The 20,522-nt window shown below is 42.5% G+C and overlaps 1 protein-coding gene across 1 annotated transcript in view; it reads left to right on the forward strand.

Annotated features, from left to right (window-relative positions):
* The first annotated feature begins 275 nt into the window (after nucleotides 1–275).
* LOC138959923 (dnaJ homolog subfamily C member 10-like) overlaps nucleotides 276–20,522 on the forward strand; it is a 34,714-nt gene continuing 14,467 nt past the window's right edge. The window contains exons 1-10 of the mRNA XM_070331597.1: nucleotides 276–383; nucleotides 2,836–3,092; nucleotides 4,367–4,535; nucleotides 5,320–5,370; nucleotides 6,272–6,357; nucleotides 6,845–6,970; nucleotides 7,556–7,721; nucleotides 8,223–8,266; nucleotides 19,616–19,738; nucleotides 20,431–20,520. Of these exons, the coding sequence (XP_070187698.1) occupies nucleotides 2,919–3,092; nucleotides 4,367–4,535; nucleotides 5,320–5,370; nucleotides 6,272–6,357; nucleotides 6,845–6,970; nucleotides 7,556–7,721; nucleotides 8,223–8,266; nucleotides 19,616–19,738; nucleotides 20,431–20,520 (1,029 nt within the window). The 5' untranslated portion in view covers nucleotides 276–383; nucleotides 2,836–2,918. The remainder of the gene's footprint in view (nucleotides 384–2,835; nucleotides 3,093–4,366; nucleotides 4,536–5,319; nucleotides 5,371–6,271; nucleotides 6,358–6,844; nucleotides 6,971–7,555; nucleotides 7,722–8,222; nucleotides 8,267–19,615; nucleotides 19,739–20,430; nucleotides 20,521–20,522) is intronic.

Raw genomic sequence — 20,522 nt, forward strand, 5'->3', positions numbered from 1 at the left:
TGTCACGACCGGTGTGTCGAACCGGGCACTCGCGGCCAGCTTTTTCTTTTTTCTTCAGTGTAGGTCATCCGTAAATAAATAAGTGGACTGCCAACGGCACCGTTAACAAACAAAAAGACAAACGAACAAATCTGAGAAGAAGGCGAGGAGATCATGACACAGAAGTAAAGAAAGAGGACACGAACATTAATTTAACAAAACAAAAGGGCAATCTTGGTTAGTTGTTTTTCCGATCCAAGTTTTGGACTACTTTCGGTCTACGGAGCATGCGTATTGCTACGTAGGCACGTTCTGCTACATCCGCATCATGGTTTGTGGAGAATCGAAAATAACGTTCATTTATACATGAACGCACGGTTGACTTACCTTTCCTCCTGATAAACGTAAGTTGTAATAACATATATTGCACCAAGCACAACTTTTCTCTGATTACTTCTGCTTCTGTTTTCTCTGCTGCTGATAATGTTCAGTTTCAGTTTGATGACGATATCAATGAAACTTTAACGTTTGCGGCAAACCGTTTGGCACTGCAAGATCTACTTTCTGTTCAAACTCAAGAGTATCAGTTTTGTTCAACGTGAGCGTACCAAGAGATGATGTCGATTACCCCGTGCATCCGTGATGTGTATGCATGGATCGATACATGTCTGAAAAAAGATGTGTAATTTGCGGTATTTTTCGGCTGTTGAAAAAAGATAAAAAGGCACCGATTCCTCCATTAATCATTACATTGTTGGACCGGCTCGTGTTATATTTACCCCCCCCCCCCCCCCCCTCCAAATCCCGCCCTTCCTTTATTTTACCTACCGTCCCTTCTTCTTTAAATTTTCCTGAAGAGGCAGTATGTGAGGGGTATAGGGCTTAAACAAAACTAACCACTCCCAGTGCCAGTGTTCACCCTTTCTCAGTAATGAGGTGCATTTACTGTCGCCTTTTTTTAAAAAACGAATGATGTTTAATCACTTTAAACTGTCATTATGAACACTGTATGTTAGGCCTAAAAAAAAAATAGATGTGGTTACGGTAACCCGACCTACCCTATTTTTTGGGGCCGACCCTATAACTTTTTATTACATTTGTCAAAAAAATACCCCAAACAACAAGTAAACGAGTGCAGAAAACGCAATGAAAGCGAAAGCGCCCGAGTCGCACACTTATTTCCCTGTCAAGTAGGTATAATTTGTACACATTAGAAAAAAAAGTTAAAAAAAAAAAAAGTGATTGCCTTCCTTCCTACCCTATTTTTTTTGGCTATGTTACCGTAACCACACCTATTATTTTTTTTGGCCTTACCTTAACCACACCTATTTTTTTTTTGTGCCTCATATATATATATGTGGTGATAAATTTGGACAATAAAAAGGTGGCACTTCCGAGTGGTACAGACGCTACAAGTACAAGTACAATCTTGCCGAGAATGCCTCAAAACAATACATATAATCACAGTGGAAATGAGCATCCAGTGAGATTCCGAATCGCACTAGTGGAGATTGGAATTCTAGTTTGCCCTAGTGCAAACGGGAATCCAGTTTCAGTGGAGATGGGAATTCCAGTTTTCACTAGGTCAAATAGGAATTGGGGGAAATAATGTGTTCAAAGGTTTATAATTGTTGTTTGAACCATTTCATCTTGAGTCATTTATTTGATTTCTGCCCATGTTTTATCACACCCGGAATGTCCTACATGTCCATGACATTGGAAAACGATGTCGAAAAGTCTGTCCTGTGTGATGACTGGCTTGTTGGATTTTATTTTGCAGTACACAATGTTCCTTGCACCAATTTCTTCCAATTTGAACTGTTTTTGGCTCCAGTGTTTGAATTTTGCTCCATGTTGGGATTTTTGTCCGGGGCTAGAATGCAGACACGCTTCAATATTGTTGTACTTTTCTTGAGTTATACAAAATGCATCTTTTTTGTTTGTATCCAAAGATTCAAGATGCTGCTCTAAAAGAATATAAAATTTCTCCTTTTGCTCCATGATCCAATCTCTGAGTCAGTTTAGCAGAAAACAAACTGGGGCAAGTCAAAATTTCTAACTGAGTGGAGAAGTCTAGTGTTCACGCTTTCTTTAGGACTAAGAGTTCACAAAAGAAGTGAGAAGGCCAGACAGATAGACGACTGAGTGAACGTTCAGTAGTGGTGGTTATACAATACAATACAATAATACTGTCGGCTCTGATGTTCGAGGCCATCTCTCTCTCCCTATCTCTCTCCCTCTCTCTTTCTCTTTCTCTCTCTCTCTCTCTCTCTCTCTCTCTCTCTCTCTCTCTCTCTCTCTCTCTCTCTCTCTCTCTCTCTCTCTCTCTCTCTCTATATCTCATGCTTCATCTTATATAAACTTTTAACTTTGTGATATGATTTAATGATATTGATAAAAAAAAAATTATTGTGCGCAATTACTCTGTGTTGTTCGATTATATCAATTCAAATTCAATAATATTTATTTTTATTTCTGCATTTCAATACCTGCAATGAGTAAGCCGTCATGAATGACTCAAGATGAAATGGTTTTAACAACAATTATAAACCTTTGTCGTTTGAAGTTGAACACATTATTTCCCCCAATTCCTATTTCCCCTCCAGGGTGAAAACTGGAATTCCCATCTCCACTGAAACTGGATTCCCGTTTGCACTAGGGCAAACTGGAATTCCAATCTTCACTAACAAATATCCAGTGGAGATGAGAATTCTAGTTTGCACTAGTCAAATTTATGAATCCATGAATGGCGTAAGGTTGTTTTAGCTGCTTTTTTTTCTAGCTGTGGAGATTTTTCCCCAGTTTTGTGGAATTTGAAATTGAATGTACTGTACTGATAATTTTTCTTGGTTTCAGATTCAGAGGTTAGACTGAATCTACAAAGAAGCCGAGCATAGAGCTGTATTGTTACGACTGGTAACCGCCGCCACTTCGCAAACATGGATTTGACGTTATTGCACTATCAAGCACTGTGGATTATGTGCGCGTCCGTGTGTATTACACTAGCTGGTGACTTTTACGCCATTCTGGGAGTGGAGAAAAGCGCCTCTGCCAAAGAGATTCGCAAAGCTTTCAAGAAACTGGCAATTTCGACACATCCTGACAAAAATACAGTGAGTAATTACGGAGAACTTTTACGCCTTAAAGAACACACAAGGCAAACTTATTTATGGCATGTTTTGTTTTTCTTCTTTGTAGTCATGCACTCATGCTTTGTTCAACACAGTACAAAAACTAAAAAGTTTACAATTTATCATTTTGAAATGGTGGGAATACATAATTGGAACATCTGATTTTGTGTGTGGTGGAATGATGAGTAGAAGAGCATCACATAATTTTGCAATGTTAATTAATAGACTTGTGACTTGAGTTGGGAAAGGAAGAAGAAACTCAGGGAGAGGTTGATTTTTATTTGTTTACAAAATCAATACATGTGATACTAAGTGAAGTCGGCCCTTACACAGCTGTAATGGAAACATTGTAAATTGAAAATGAAATTCGATGCATGTTGCCTGCAGCTGTTGCCGTCTCCACATAACTTGATGATTGATATTGCTTGTTTCATGGAAACATTCATCGTACTGTTATAGTTATGAATCAAATAAGACTGCAGCTTCTCGTCTGTGTTCATTATACAGTTGTACCTATTGTTGGTTAGAGTACACTTTTAGGACAGGTGATGTGTCCCTATGTTCCAGGTGGGTTTTTTTCTCTTTTTTTCTGGCAGAGATATTTAGTGTATAACTTGACTAGACAAATAAAACTAACATTGTATTGTGTCCTTTAGTAGAGGAGGGGGGGGGGATGTTCTCACATCAGAGGGGCCTTTCATCACAGATACTACTGTGTGCTGAAATCATATGATGTTACAAGTTGAGTTAGGTCACAGGAGCAGACCAAGAGATCAGCATACTGGCAAATTAGGTCAAATAACGCAAATACCTGTGTTATAATAATAACAGGATAAAAGAATGGTTTTTTTTAATGTCTGCATGTTGGAGCAGGCTATTTGTGTGCATATTGTCTTTTGTTCTTTTTTTTAAGGCAGGGAGCTGAGTGAATATTCTTCTTCTTCTTCTGCGTTCGTGGGCTGAAACTCACAGTACACTCGTGTTTTTTGCACGAGTGGAATTTTACGTGTATGACTGTTTTTTACCGCGCCATTAAGGCAGCCATACGTTGTTTTCGGAGGAAGAGTGAATATTCATCATGTGCAAAAGTGACCTTGTCCAAATCTCACAAGAAACATTCAAGAATTGGCAGTAAATACAAATTACCTTATACCTATGAGAAGCACGTGTATGTACATGCACTCATAATATTGGCTACATTAGACTTGGTGACAGCCTCTGTCAGTAACATGAGTGTAATTTTCTTTCTACTTCAGGACGATCCAGAAGCACATAACAAATTTTTAATCATCACACGTGCCTACGAGGTGCTAAAAGACGAGGAGCTGAGGAAGAAATACGACCTGCACGGAGAGGAAGGGCTCAGTGAAGACTTTAATCGCGGACGCCAATATGAAAGTTGGCAGTATTATCAGCAGAACTTTGGTATGAGGCAATCATGATTTAGCCTTGTTCATATATATTATATTATATTATATTGTTCCCAGACCTTGGTCTTCGGCTATTGACACATATTATTGTGATCTTACGCATTGGTCTAACCCCTGGCCAGTTGACCGTCCTATAGTTTTGAAGTGTAAGGGATTTTCTGACCACCAATATTCCTATTAAGCGGGAAAAGTCAGACATTTTGACCTATTTATGATATTTTTAACCCAGATGAAACTGACCATATTATGGTTCTCTGAAACTGGGAGCAACACTGTGTATTCCTTCAAGAGCAGAACCTCAGACATTTGATTTTGAGTATTTTTTTGATAAACTGATTTTATTTTAAATTTATCCTTTAGAATACAAAATTAGAAGTCTGGATTTTTGTACATGCTTGTGATGAAAGTAAAAAAGATTTGTGTAACAATGATTTTAGACAACCCTGTATCAAGTTTCGGGATGCAAGATGTGTGCTTTATTAGCGTATGTAACATGTTTTCCATAAGCTGTCAATCTGTATGACTGACAGATTGTCATTTGCCAAGTATTATAAGAAGGCTTGGATTGCCACTGTGTGTGTGTGGGACTGACTGAGAGAGAGGGAGTGTGTGTGTGCGTATTCTATGTAAAGTATGAAAGTGAAACAGATGTTGGCGAAATTGGTTGTGTGTATTTTTTGCCTTAGTGATCAGGTTTTTAGTGATACATGTAACAGCTTCTAAAAATGTTTGTGCATTCATGGATACTCTGTCATTTGTGTTGACTTGATCCTTTGCAGGTATTTATGATGATGACCAGGAAATAATCACACTGAGTAAATCAGATTTTGGTAAGACTTTGTGAAACAATTTTTTTGGCTCACGTAAGTGTAGCCTATGCGATGATAAACTTTGTCTGTCTGTGCGTGCGTGCGTGTGTGTGTGATAGAAACTTTAACATTTCCGAGTCTATGGATAAAGCTCGCATAAGAAGATTACGTCTCGGTCAAAAGTGTTTGACGTGTGTGATAGAAACTATTTGAAGACGTCACATTATGACGTAAGAGGGTTAGACGTCACGCAAAGGAATTACTGAAAGTCTCGGTCATTGTTTATTGTGAGCGGGCCGAGACTAGTTGGCAGATTCAGAGTCTCGCTTTCTTGCACAGTTTCACCTATGCTTACTGTGTGTGTGTGTATGTGTGACGGAGTGATTGAGTTTGTGTTACTGTTTGTCGATTTCTTACGTGAGCCTTGAAGGTTTCGCCTCTTGTTTATAAGTAATTTATTGTTCATATTTAGATTTTGCTGTGTGTGTGTGTGTGTGTGTGTGTGTGCTGGGTACATGTGAGAGGTATCTTAATTAGTAAAAAAAAACCCAGAGTAAACAATGAACACAGAAAATAACCTTTATTCAATCCATGTGAAACCTTGACTCAGGGTGGAGCGGCAGGCTTAAATCTGATACAATGATATAGATTAAACATTCTGTGATGTGTTGAGCATAATGCGCTTAGTCAGTGTGTCAGTAGAATCATGTGTCAGCTGGAAACACTGTGAAGTCATTTTTGCAGTGTTCAAAGACAGATGATGAGAATACATTTTGTGACGTTATCTTGCATTAAATCTAGTTTTTGCAGCTCTGGTATTTCATTAGTGTCCATCTACCAAATGGGGAAACAGACTGTTACTGTTAGTGGTTTTGGTACATGTTTTGTTTTTGTTTGTTATGACTGCTGTGCATATTTTCAGAGGTGTCCGTGGATGGCACAGATGACATTTGGTTCATCAACTTCTACTCCACTCATTGTTCCCACTGCCATGATCTGGCTCCCACGGTAAAGTTTGTACTGACGGCTCTCAGTTCAACCCTGCTTTCTCTCTTTTCTTGTTTGACCAGCCATTGTAAATGTAGTAGGCTGTCTTTGTTTTGTGGATTCCCTGTTTTGTTCAGTTTCATGTCAGTGTATTGTTTTACAGCTGCAAAACTATAGTGTGTGTGTGTGTGTGTGTTACAGTGCTGTATTTGAGGTGATTGTCTCAATGTTTCAGTGGCGTGAGATGGCGCGTGAACTAGAGGGTGTGATTCGTGTGGGCTTTTCTTACACTTACAAGTTACAGTGCTGTATTTGAAGTGATTGTGTCGATGTTTCAATGGCGGGTGAACTAGAGGGTTTGATTTGTGTGGGCTTTTTTTACTGTGCTGTATTTGAGGTGATTGTTTCAATGTTTCAGTGGCGTGAGATGGCACGTGAACTAGAGGGTTTGATTTGTGTGGGCTTTTTTTACTGTGCTGTATTTGAGGTGATTGTTTCAATGTTTCAGTGGCGTGAGATGGCGCGTGAATTAGAGGGTGTGATTCGGGTGGGCGCCGTCAACTGTGAGGATGACTGGGCCCTGTGTCGCATGCAGGGTATCCACTCCTACCCCTCACTGGTCCTCTACCCTGGGGTAGGTCACCGCCATTTCTTGTCTTTTGCCCCTTTACTGTTGGAAGAAGGGATTTTAGAAATTCAATAAAAGAAAATCACAACGTACTAAATACTTACACTAAATCAAAACTGAGAAAAGGTATCCAGGGGAGGTAATCGTCTTGCTGCAATTCAAAGAGCAATATAAAGCAGTTGTTTCCCTTGTCATGGTATTGCTTGTTTTATGATAACATATCTGATGCATATTGCGGCAGGCAAGGGGTTCATCAAGTTTCAAGATTTATGATCGCTAGCTTAGATTATGCTAGCATGGGTCTGAAGATGATGCAAGCAAAGACAAATTAAGTGAGACACAGAGTTGATGGATCATACACATTTTTGATAGAAGAGAGATTTTTGGACGTTACATTTCATTTAAAAGAGGCAGTGTTTCTTACACTGGACTAAACAGATTCGTCCACTGACATGTGTTTGGCTTTTATGATTGGTAAAAAATGAGGAGTTTATGCCATCATGCCAGAACTTTGCATAACATTTCTCAGTGGTCTGTGATGATCTGCAGTTGTTCGACATCCATTGTCGCTAACACGTTGGCATTTTACAGAGGGATGAGTACCGTGGTGATCGTAGCAAGGACGCCCTGGTCAAGCATGCCATGCGTTCGCTGCGGACATCACATGACAAGCTGACCACTGGCAACTTTAAGCGCAGAGTGACCGAGGACACCAGCGGTCAGCCATGGCTCATCACCTTCTGTGGGGATGATGGAGGTGAGGGGGAGATGTTGAGAGAGACTTGAGATTTTATTGGCCTTTCAAAAGTAAAAATTGTTTGGTAGTGTCGTGCGGTTTCAAACAAGGGCTATATTGCATCGACTAAGAAATGCACTAAAAATCATTAATACATAAACAGTCACTCATGGGAAAGGTACAGGCACATATGTGCAGATGTGCGCACCCACACAACCATACATTCACACCCATGCACGCACTCAAGCACACACACATACGCACGCACGCACACACACACACACACACACACACACACACACACACATTCTCTCTCTCTCTCTCTCTCTCTCTCTCTCTCTCACTCACTCACTCTTACTCTCACAGTTCCTCTCTCTCTTCCTAATTCAACTCAAAAACATTAATGCTGGTGTGGTAACTGTTTGTCAAAATCATAACCAGACAAAGTCATCCTCAGCATTCTTCATGTTTGTCCTTCCAACAATGAGTTGCATTGTAAATCTGATGTAAATCTGCTTTCAGATTGTCTTGAAGACAAGACTTGCCTGAAACTTGCAGCTATGCTGGTGAGTAATGAAAGAGCTGAGTATTTTAAGTTCACAGAGCAGAAAACAATGCGTTTTGAGTCTAGAGCTCATAGTGCTATGTCAATACCTATGAAGTAATCCAGGGGAAGTTTATGGTGAGACAAAATTGTCTGTAAGACAAAACTCTGCAAGCTAGTGTCAAGAAAAGGAAGGGAGGTAACACAACAGTCTGAGTGGCATCTAAACTTGACTGACAGTGCCTGGAATTGTTCTCTAGCTCTTGCCTTGTAAAGAGGACTTGTGAGACAAACAAGACATAAAAGTAATGTTAAGCAGCAAGAACACCTGCAACACCAGTAGCCAGCTAATAAATCATTGGACAGTCAGACTGACATACAAGCTTGAAAACAATGGGAGAGGTGGCACGAAAAATGAAATCTGAATATTTGTAAGTTTTCTTTGAAGTTTAGGGGTACTTTATAGAAAGAAAGCATAAAAAAGCACCTGCATGCCCAGTTTTTGACCAAGCAAGTAATATTTTCATAAAAAAAATACCAATTTCTTCCAAAAAATATGAAAATTACACACCACGCCTCATGAAATTCAAAAGACATTTTTGAAGCTACAGGCAGTGAAAATTACTCTCAGATATCAGTTTCAGACTTATACAGAGCCATTTTGACCAAATTACCCCAGTTCGAATTCAGCAGCATAAATTGAGAGATATAAATTTTTGCCCCCAAAATACCCAATCGGGCTTATATTATGTTCTCTAAAAAAAAAAAATTTATGGGTTTTACAAAAACCGCTCTGTAAGAATCTAGCAAAATCAAATCTTACTCCTGTAAAAGAAAAATTATAACTCTACCACAAGTGGTTCTGACGAAATATCATTTCCCGTGTTGATACCGTCCTTGAAAACCCATATTCAGAGAAAATTGCATTTGAAAGTTTGTGAAGTGTTTCTCTACACATTATGAAGACACATTGCTGAAAAAAAGTCTGGGTGTGTTCATGTATTGTTCCGAGTCTTCTTCAAATGATGTTGGTACTTATTCCCCTCCATCCCCCATCAGTCCAGCACCGTACACCTCCCCCTCCTGGTCTTCTCGCCTTCCCAGCTGACGTTGACGACCAGCACATCTTGCCCTACGAGCTGCTACAGCGGCCACATCTGTTGCTCTCTCCGCCTTCTGGACCCTCACCTTGTTTTTTTTGGCCAAAGCAGAATGAGTAAGCTCAGTAATTGGCAAGCTCATGTGGTCCATGACCTGTGCCAGTGCAAAGTTGCCTCTGTTGAACTTTGCAAAAGCCTCAGCGGTGGCTGCTTCCACCCGGTCTTTCCCAACAAAGACTTCTTTGGGGCGATGTCCCCACATGACATTGTGGAGAGACTCATTACTGTTCTGAGTCTTGCCTTGGGCCGCGCACCCCCCGCGGGTTAAGGGGAGTCCCATATTGGTTGGGACGATAAAGAATTTACCCGATGCTCCCCAGCATGTCGTAAGAGGCGACTAACGGATTTTGTTTCTCCTTTTACCCTTGTTAAGTGTTTCTTGTATAGAATATAGTCAATTTTTGTAAAGATTTTAGTCAAGCAGTATGTAAGAAATGTTAAGTCCTTTATACGGGAAACTTGCATTCTCCCAGTAAGGTAATATATTGTATTACGTTGCAAGCCCCTGGAGCAAATTTTTGATTAGTGCTTTTGTGAACAAGAAACAATAGACAAGTGGCTCTATCCCATCTCCCCCCTTCCCGATATAACCTTTGTGGTTGAAAACGACGTTAAACACCAAATAAAGAAAGAAAGAATTGGCCGCGTTCTTGAGAAGAATGGGATTTGTCATTCTCCTGTAGATGGGCAGAACAGCATGTGATACTTCCCTGGACAAGGCAGTGCCGTTGTGCCCTGCGTGTGGAGGTGGTGGTTGCCCTTCTGCCCTGGCTCTTTGAAAAAAGCACCATGAGGCTGGCCCGGCTGGACATCTGTCGTGGTGAGGGTCATCGTCAGTTGAAGTCACATGCAAGAAAGTGGCCCAGATCGCCTACTCCATGGCTCGCTGATCTTCAAGGTTGTTGAGGATCGCGCTACGGAAGTAGTTTTGCAAGCGTTGACACTTTTCCTTGGTTAGTCGCCCCTCCCCTCTTCCACCAAGCCTTCCATCCTTTGATGCCTTGCGGAGAGCTGTGCCCATTCTCTTGGGGAGGTGGTTGGTACATTCTAGCTTGGTGATTGGACGTGTGGGACCGTAGGGCTGAGCTGCAGCCAGAGCATTGAACACTGTGGAATCTCCGTCCGACAGCATAGTTCTGTACCTGAGGTTGTGACGCTCAACAGACCTGCAGCATAGAAAAATTCAAAAAACTTAGTGTAAAGTACTGGCTGGATAACTACTGTCTTGAAAAAAATATGAAAAAGACTGGGGTTCATGGGCCAACAAGGTCCTGGTGAGATACAGACACAGACCCACAAATGAAAATGATTTTGGATATTACTTTAGTGAAGAGTATCAGGAGGCCTCTCCTAGCAGAAAATACATACATGTACATGTATTATTATTACTGGAAAGTGTGCCAATTTACATTGGCTTGTGTACAAAGTCTGTATAAAGTGATCTTTTCATAGAGTGTGAACATTTAACTTGTACTTGTTAGAATATATACATACACACATCTCTCTCCCTCACACACACACACAAACACACAAACACACACACAGTGACAATGAGTTTGATCCCAACTTGTTTGGGACACTTTTTCTTTTCAAAAGAAAAGTTATCAGGTTTCCTCTGAAATTTGCAGATTCAATAAAAATGTCCCAGCCTGATCCTTTAGGACATTGTGAACATTTAATGATTGATCAACAAAAGAAAATGTATTTGTGAAGGGTTTGTGGACAGTGTTTTGTTGCAAAAATATGTGCTTCTGTGTTGTGTTTTGTTGGTCTTCATCTTTCTTTGTAAACAAAAACAAACACCCACAGTGTACCATGCTTTATACAATTTTAAATAAGATTTACTTTTTAGCGCAACCTTATTAAATCACATATTCTTACTCTAACTCACATATATAGCATTAACTTCCGTTTGATGCTTAGACATTCAAGTACAGACCCTGGTAACAGGGGGAGGTAACTCACAAAACAAAACCTTGAAGTCAAGGCCCTGCCCGGAATAGTCATTCCCTACTTCAACACGCTTGTGTTCAGACGTGTTCGTACTTCTTCTAGGCTTTTCAGCCTTTGGCCTCCTGTGAGGAAGGCCATCGACCCTAGGTACATCTTGCTAAGCTGTTAGTGAGATCTTTCTTGTTTACAATTTTTGTTTATTGAACTGTTCACTGGTGAAAATGTCTCTCTCCGTTTTCACGGAGTTCGTTTTGTTTTCACAATGGCGGACAAGAGCAGTTGCTCACTCAGACAAGTTCTGTCCTTTCTCCGCCGAGCAGTTTGTACTGTTGGTTAAGCTTAAGTCTAGTGACTTATTTGTAACAAATTCTTCTTGTTCATAGCTTGTGCCACCATTTGCATTTTGGTAAATTGTGTTGTAAACTTGGTGTCTCCGTCTTCACGGAGTTGTGGTTTTCAACATGGCGGACAAGAGCTGTAACGCTGCCAGGCAGGTGACATTCGTTTCCTGCTGAGCAGTTCGCCTTTCTTTTTATGCTTAAGCCGAAGTGAATTATCTGTAAGAGATCTTCTTTTAGCTAGGCTAAGAAATCACACTCTAATTAAGGATTCTCTTGCTTTTTTACTGGTCGGGAAGTTTTTCAACCAGGTTAGCATGGAATCGTTACGGGTCGTTTCGACCCTTTATTGTGTTATTGCCTACTTTGTCTCCTGTTCAGAAGGTCAAAGAAGTCTTGGCGTCTCTTTCCTTGGTTTCGAGCTTCAAGAACAGATGCAGGAGATGTTGACCTTTGAAGAGGGGTGGCTTGTTCCGCCTTTGCGGCGTTTCCACCCGGAGTCAGCGACTCTGCCTCGATGTCGAGGATTCAGCGACTCTGCCTCGATGTCGAGGATTCGGCCGTCAGCTACCGTGACCTCTGCTGATTGACTTTCCCTCAATCGTCGGGTTCTGCCGACGAGGTACGTGTTTTGGGAAGTTCGCTGCTTACCGCACCCTCAGAAAGTGTAGTTCGCCTCGACGGTTACCCTACCTGTCTCGTTGGGCCTGGCAGTGCGACCGGCTCTTCGTGTATAGGATCGTCTGCCTTGGCATCCGCTCACGCGGGTGCATCGGCAAGGGGGTTTCCGGCCACGTCTGGTTCGCCTTCGGGCGTTCCGGTTAATAGTGGCACTTTCCGTTCGTTGTCATCAACTTCCGGCGGCAACCCTGTCGGGTTTCCGGTTGTTGGTGGCAACGGCAATCCGTTCCTCACTTCCGCTTCCGCTTGTTCGGTTCGGAGGGTGGGGGACTTAACGTGTCGGCTTCCGGGCATAGCACTTCAGTGTTTCCGGTTGTTCACACATTGGGATTGCCGGCTACCTCCGGTTCCGCTTCGCCGGTTCCGGGGTATGGTAGCATCCATTCCTTACCGGTTCCTCACAGTGCAGCTGCACGAGGTTCCGGTACTGGGGGACCATCATTTCTGGCGCGGGTCAATGATGGTTCAGGGAATGTTCAGTCTATGCCGGGCGACTTTGTCGTTGATGTTGTGGATGACGACGAAGATCGTGACGACTCTTCAGAGGTCGAGTCTACCTTTCGAGTCGAGGAGAGACTTCTTCGGCCATTGGTTTTGGCCGCTGAAGTTACTTCTAGATATTTGCAGAAGGGGTGACAGCTACTTCTCATCTTGCGGCTCCACCACCTTCTGCATTTGGCACAATGGGGTGCCGGCTACCTCTGGTTCCGTTTCGTCGGTTTCGGGTTGCGGTAGCGTTCATTCTTTACCGGTTCCGCACAGTGTGGCTGCACGGGGTTCCGGTACTGGGGGACAATCATTTCCGGCTTCGGCCAATGATGGTTCCGGGAATGATGACTCTTTGCCAGTAGACTTCTGATGTCAACCCTTCGGGTTTCAAGTCGTTGGTGGCAGCGCTACCCTGTCTCTCACTTCCGATTTCGCTTCGGCTGTTCCTCGAGTGAAGGATCGTACGCATTAGCGTCAGCTCACACCACCACGGTGTTGCGGGTGCTTCTGCACTGGGGTTTCCGGCTACTTCTGGTTCGTCTTCCGACGTTCCAGGTGATCGTAGCACTTTTTCTTTCCTGTCCGCAACTTCCGACGTCAACCCTTCGGGGTTCTAGGTCGTTGGGGGCAGTGATGCTCGGTCATGCTTGGGTAGACACTCAAAGCAGGTCATGCACCAGGAGTAGCCTACTTTTGGCTAACCGATTGGGTCAGGCTGGGTTCACGGTTTATAGGAGGGTGAGTGTCCCTTATAGTTTAAGGAACTTCAGGAACGCTTATGGCCCTGTCACACGACCGTTTTAAAGCCTGCGTATGCCGACGTATGGGACATTTGAATAAGTACGCTGGCGTACGTCGAATACGTTATGGGTACTTTATGGGTACGTTTTGTATACGTTAAGAGGACGCTGAAGCACGCTGGCATACGTCGTCGTACGCTGAGCACGCAGCAAAGTTTTCAGCGTACTACGTGCTCAGCGTACTACGACGTATTGCCAGCGTGCTTCAGCGTCCCCTTAACGTATACAAAACGTACCCATAAAGTACCCATAACGTATTCGACGTACGCCAGCGTACTTATTCAAATGTCCCATACGTCGGCATACGCAGGCTTTAAAACGGTCGTGTGACAGGGCCATTATGCTCTATCATAAGCTTTTTTCTCACCGATGAGGACTTTGATATATTTTACTCAGGTATCACTCGTTTATCGGGAGGAGTTCGGTCCTAATCAGTTCTGAGTGGACAGCCTTAGGCCGGCACTGATCGTTCCATGTTCGGCACTACAGCAAGCGCCCACTATGACGCTTGCTTCCATCCTTGATCGATTACATTTCATAGCTACTTGCTAGTGAAAATTAAGTTAAGACCTTTTTCCGCTTAAGCCGCATTGGTTTGTTGATGAGCAAATCTCGGTTCATCTTTTGATGAGAGGTTGCATACTCGCCGAAACTGCAAATTATTTCCTTTGTTTTCGGCTTTAAGACGTTTCTTTCGACTCTTCTTTGCAAGGAGTCTAGAAAATGCCAGATGTTTTTTCAACATTTTGTCATGCCTCTATCCATTGAACAAGGGACAAGGTTCTTGCCTCTGGTTCATTACGAACAATTAGCGTCTACCTCATGGGACTATGGTGCTGTGGTTTACTCAAGCCATAATCTTTTAGTGCTTCACTCCTCGGAGGGTGTTACACTTTTGGTCGTTTGGAACTCTTTTTACATTTAGTCAAGTTTTGACTAAATGTTTTAACATAGAGGGGGAATCGAGACGAGGGTCATGGTGTATGTGTGTGTGTCTGTCTGTCTGTGCGTGTGTGTGTGTGTGTGTAGAGCGATTCAGACCAAACTACTGGACCGATCTTTATGAAATTTGACATGAGAGTTCCTGGGAATGATATCCCCGGACGTTTTTTTCGTTTTTTCAATAAATTCCTTTGATGACGTCATATCCGGCTTTTTTTAAAAGTTGAGGCGGCACTGTCACACCCTCATTTTTCAATCAAATTGATTGAAATTTTGGCCAAGCAATCTTCGACGAAGGCCGGACTTCGGTATTGCATTTCAGCTTGGTGGCTTAAAAATTAATTAATGACTTTGGTCATTAAAAATCTGAAAATTGTAAAAACAAACAAAATTTATAAAACGATCCAAATTTACGTTCATCTTATTCTTCATCATTTTCTGATTCCAAAAACATATAAATATGTTATATTTGGATTAAAAACAAGCTCTGAAAATTAAAAATATAAAAATTATGATCAAAATTAAATTTTCGAAATCAATTTAAAAACACTTTCATCTTATTCCTTGTCGGTTCCTGATTCCAAAAACATATAGATATGATATGTTTGGATTAAAAACACGCTCAGAAAGTGAAAACGAAGAGAGGTACAGAAAAGCTTGCTATCCTTCTCATGCGCAACTACTACCCCGCTTTTCTTGTCAATTTCACTGCCTTTGCCATGAGCGGTGGACTGACGATGCTACGAGTATACGGTCTTGCTGAACAATTGCATTGCGTTCAGTTTCATTCTGTGAGTTCGACAGCTTGACTAAATGTTGTATTTTCGCCTTACGCGACTTGTTGTTCTATTCAAGTGGGAGACGCACAGGTTCGTTTTTCATTACTCTTTCGCCTCGGAAGACATGTCTTGTTGTCTTCTGAACTTTCACAGCTCTCTTTTGAGTTAGGACTGTCTTCCTGGTCTAGCTGATTGCAAGAGATTGTTCACTCTTTTCGTCAGCCACGATCAAGACAAGTCAGTGAGGTTGGCGCTCTTTCCGGTTATCCGGAAGTCGTACTCACGAATCTTAGGTTTATTCACTCGGGTCTCAATCAGACTTTATGTGAAAAGGGTTATTTATCTAAGTTGACCTTATCTGGTGGTTTTTTTTTACCATCATTAGCAATCCATGAGTGGTTACAACCAAAGGGGGGGGGGGGGGGGGGCAGTCAGCCCTTCCTCCAGCACCTGCAATAGTGCACGATTCTAGAATTTGGGCATCGGCTTTAGCATTCTCCAGTTCAGGAGGATGCTAGGATGTTCTACGAACTATTGTTTGTTGATGGCAGACGATGTTTCATCAGTTTGAGAAACGTCGTCAGAACTAGACAAGACATTCCCCTTTCTACGCCCGGCGTGGAAAGGGCCCTGTCCTCAATTCATTTGTCATTAGAACATCAGTCCCAGCTTGGGATTTCTTTCCTCTTTTTAGAGTTCTTTTGGTTAAGAGCCATAGAATTATTGAGAGATGCAAGCCTTCCTTTTTTGACTCACATGCGAAGCAAAAGTGAGTCTATGTACTCACCCGAGTCGTCCGGACGTCCGTCCGGAAAACTTTAACGTTGGATATTTCTTGGACACTATTCAGTCTATCAGTACCAAATTTGGCAAGATGGTGTATGATGACAAGGCCCCAAAAAACATACATAGCATCTTGACCTTGCTTCAAGGTCAAGGTCGCAGGGGCCATAAATGTTGCCTAAAAAACAGCTATTTTTCCCATTTTTCCCATTTTCTCTGAAGTTTTTGAGATTGAATACCTCACCTATATATGATATATAGGGCAAAGTAAGCCCCATCTTTTGATACCAGTTTGGTTTACCTTGCTTCAAGGTCAAGGTCACAGGAGCTCTTCAAAGTTGGATTGTATACATATTTTGAAGTGACCTTGACCCTGAACTATGGAAGATAACTGTTTCAAACTTAAAAATTATGTGGGGCACATGTTATGCTTTCATCATGAGACACATTTGGTCACATATGATCAAGGTCAAGGTCACTTTGACCCTTATGAAATGTGACCAAAATAAGGTAGTGAACCACTAAAAGTGACCATATCTCATGGTAGAAAGAGCCAATAAGCACCATTGTACTTCCTATGTCTTGAATTAACAGCTTTGTGTTGCATGACCTTGACCTTGGGTCAAGGTCACATGTATTTTGGTAGGAAAAATGTGTAAAGCAGTTCTTAGTGTATGATGTCATTGCTAGGTTTAGTTATTTGACCTTGACCCTGAAGGTCAAGGTCATGTAAAGGTCAAGGTCAAGCATGTGAGTCGTATGGGCTTTGCCATTCTTGTTTTTATATAAAGAAGGCTCTCATACTCTTTTTTTGTTGGTGCTCACTTCTCCTTGAAGGGGCAGCGAATTACATGCTTTTTCGGGTCTTGCGCAAGATATTGAGTATTTTGAACATACTCGTCTTGCATGGCTCCTTTTGGAGTGCCAGACCAGAATCTTAGGTTCTTTCGTTTTAAACGGATAGAAGCAAATTTATTGCAAAACAGCGCTGACTAGATGGGCTTCCACACTCATTGAACAAGCTTATGAGTGTGGCAGTCAAATGGGGGGGGGGGGGGGGGGGGAGCGTTCAGTCCTTCCTCTGCGTTCTCCTAGAACTCATGGGGCCAGAGCTTCGGCCGCTTATTTGGCGGTTCTGCGACCAGGCAGAATCTCGAACGACTTCAGAGCGGTGTTTTGGACGTTTTTAAGACGTCTTTCTTAAACTACTTTCTGCGGGTTTCTCTAGTACCCGCCGGGATGGTAGTAGTTGCTTACCAGTCATGGTTGAAGCAGGCCGGATTCTTACCAGAAATAAGTGAGTTTCCCGCCACCTTATGTAGCAATCTGCTATATATGTGAGTTGGAGTAAGAATATGTGATTTAATCGAAAATTTCAACAATAAATTTTCATTTAATTAATATACTTACCCAACTGTTACATAGTAAATTCCCTCCCTGTCCCAACCTACCCCGCAATTGTTATTAATGGTTGAAGGTGGTGTTTCATTGGGAATGACTATACCGGCGGTATGTACCGCGCATACGCGGGCTGCCGGTGAGGGGAGGTAACTCCCATGGCCTTGACTTCAAGGTTTTGTTTTGTTTTGGGAGTTACCTCCCCCTGTTACCAGGGTCTGTACTTCAATGTCTAAGCATCAAACGGAAGTTAATGCTATATATGTGAGTTGGGTAAGTATATTAATTAAATGAAAATTTATTGTTGAAATTTTCGATTCATGTTGTCTTATTCTGTATTTGAAAATAAAGGATATAGGGAAGAGTGTATAGGCTATTAGAACAATATTCTTACCTTCCCCACAACTCCAAGGCTGCATCCCTCTCCATAGACTTGGCAGATCCCTCATGGTTAATGCTGCAGTCAGGCTGGTGAAGCTGCTTCCACTGTAGTTGCTCGGCAGCGGTCATCCCCTCTAGTTTTTCTTTGTTCATCGCACATGTGTGACAGTATGTGGATTTCACACAGAAGTCCAGCACATACCCAGTCAGAACATCAACAACAACGCCAACTCCATAGTGTGAGGAAAATCCTCTCTTGTGCCATGTACCGTCAAAGGCCACATCCACCCAGAGAATGCCATCATCATCTTCCCAAGCACCGTCTTCCTCACCATCATCATTCACAGCATTCACTCTGCCTTGAGGAAATGTTTCCCTGTAGGCTTCCCTCACAAACTCCACTGTTTCGTTAAGTGTGGCATCGGTAGCTTCCACAATGCTGGCATTGACTCGTTTGTCTATGCGATGATAGGAACTCTTGTTCATCGCTGGCATTCCAAAGACTGCACAGTTTGTCCACACTGGAGTAGCCACTACCTATCTCATGAGAGTATAGCACAATCTCTTTGTTCACTTCAAAGGGAACATTTTGTCTGTGGTTGAGGTTGTTTTCTCTTGGCGACGAATACTGGCAGCTGTCGCAACACAGCACTAGTTCTTGGGACAAGCCCATCGAGTCACCAACTCGAATTGTCACATGTCCTGCCTCGCACTCCGGGCACTTCACATCAGAGAGAAGCGAGTTTAACTGACTGCACTCGGCAAAACACCACAAACGGCGATTTAGCTCAGCTGGTGGTTGAGCATTCGGGTCGATGCCTGCACCACTAAATCTCCTCAGTTTCGTCGCCGAAGCAGAAATACCTTCGATTTGAGGCTGATTACGGTTCACATCGCCCAAAACTGGCCGAGGTTCGACTCCGAGTCAATTCGAAACATACGCGTCACCACTATCTCTCAAAACAACTGTCTCTGCTCTGCCAACTTCAGGCGCGTTCTTGTCGCCTGCTGGTTTTTCCTTCCGCGTTGTTCGAGCATCTGAAAGCTGATTCTTCCTTTTGCGGAAAGAATGCGTTGGGAAGATCCTTGCGAATTTCGGAGTAGACATTGCTGGTTGATAGTTCATATTGAGTTACGTTGAATCGACACTGTGTTTACAACGGATAAGGCAGTTTGCGCATGCGCGTCACTGTGGTCATTGACAACGACCAACCAGAGAAGTTTCTCAAAGATTAGAGGTTGTTCTCATGAATATTCATATTACTGTCTGAAAAAGTTGATGCGCGATCCGGCTGTTGTACGGAAATAACGGACTGTTCATGTCTATTTTTAACGTTCACAGAAAACGGGAATTCCCGCTCAACCATTTGATGTGTTACTGCCAAGCTTATTCGGGGTATCGTGGTTGTTGCAAGGACTTGAAAACATAGATTGTTGAGCAATTTCTCACACTTGCAGCACTCACACTTGTACACATACTTTGAAAATCACCACTTTATTGCAAAATAAAGGATGAAATTGACAAAATAAACAACACACAGTGATTCTATGATGTTCAAAGTACCTGAAAAAACCAAAAACCCAAAACACGTTTTTGAACAAATGTTTGCTAAAATTCCGTCCCACCTCTGCCCTTAAGTGATGAAGTGTGATATTGTGACTTTCAGGACGGACTGGTGAAGGTTGGAACGATAGATTGCCTCAAGTCGGGTGACCTGTGCACCAAGCTGGGCCACCAGCACAGTACTTACCTCTACACTGACGCTGACCACGTCGGCAAGCAGGGACTGGTGAGTTACACATTACTGTGCAGGGCTGTATACCCAGAGGGTCCCCGGACCCCCAGTTTTAACTTTTAGGAGGTCCAAGGACCCCCTTGGCGAAACTTAAGAGGTTCCCAAGACCAGGGCTGAGGTGCATGAACAACCGGGAGAGAACAAACCGCGGGGTCTGATTTGGTGAAATTATAACAAATCTCAATACCAACCAATCCAACAGTGTTGCTGGCTCCCGTCTGGTTGGTTACTTTCGCTTGCACCTCGGCTCAGGAATACTTTTTGCGTCATTTGTCACGCTGTACATTTCCGTTGGTACAGATCTTGCAAAATGTTTTCTTCGAAATCCAGCCAAGTGTATGTTCTTGTCCTTGCTATGTGGAAACTAGCAGATGGTTACAGTCGGAAATCAGTACCAATAACAAGATGGCAAGATAACAACAAATTTGAGGCGTCCCGGGACATGCTCTTTTCAAGTTTAGTGCGTCCCAGGACCCCCTTTACTGCCTTTTATCATCAACACTTCCATAGTCATTACTATTTAAAAAGTACAAGTATCTGCTATACAGGATCAGTGTTAACTCGTGGTAAAATATTCTATGAAGAAAAGTGCTTTCCAAAGTCATGTTACTATCTTTATTTTGTGTCTTTGCTACTTTTAAGCTTTGTCCAAAAGGTGTTCTGCCATGCAGTGTTGTGTTTTACAGGAGATCAGCTCACTGGTGGCTCAAGACATCCTGTCCACAGTTCTTCACCAGTTGCCAGAAGTGACTCTCTTGGACACAGACACCTTTCAGGT

Source organism: Littorina saxatilis, linkage group LG2 (assembly GCF_037325665.1).
Source record: "Littorina saxatilis isolate snail1 linkage group LG2, US_GU_Lsax_2.0, whole genome shotgun sequence".
NCBI classification, from domain to species: Eukaryota; Metazoa; Mollusca; class Gastropoda; order Littorinimorpha; family Littorinidae; genus Littorina; species Littorina saxatilis.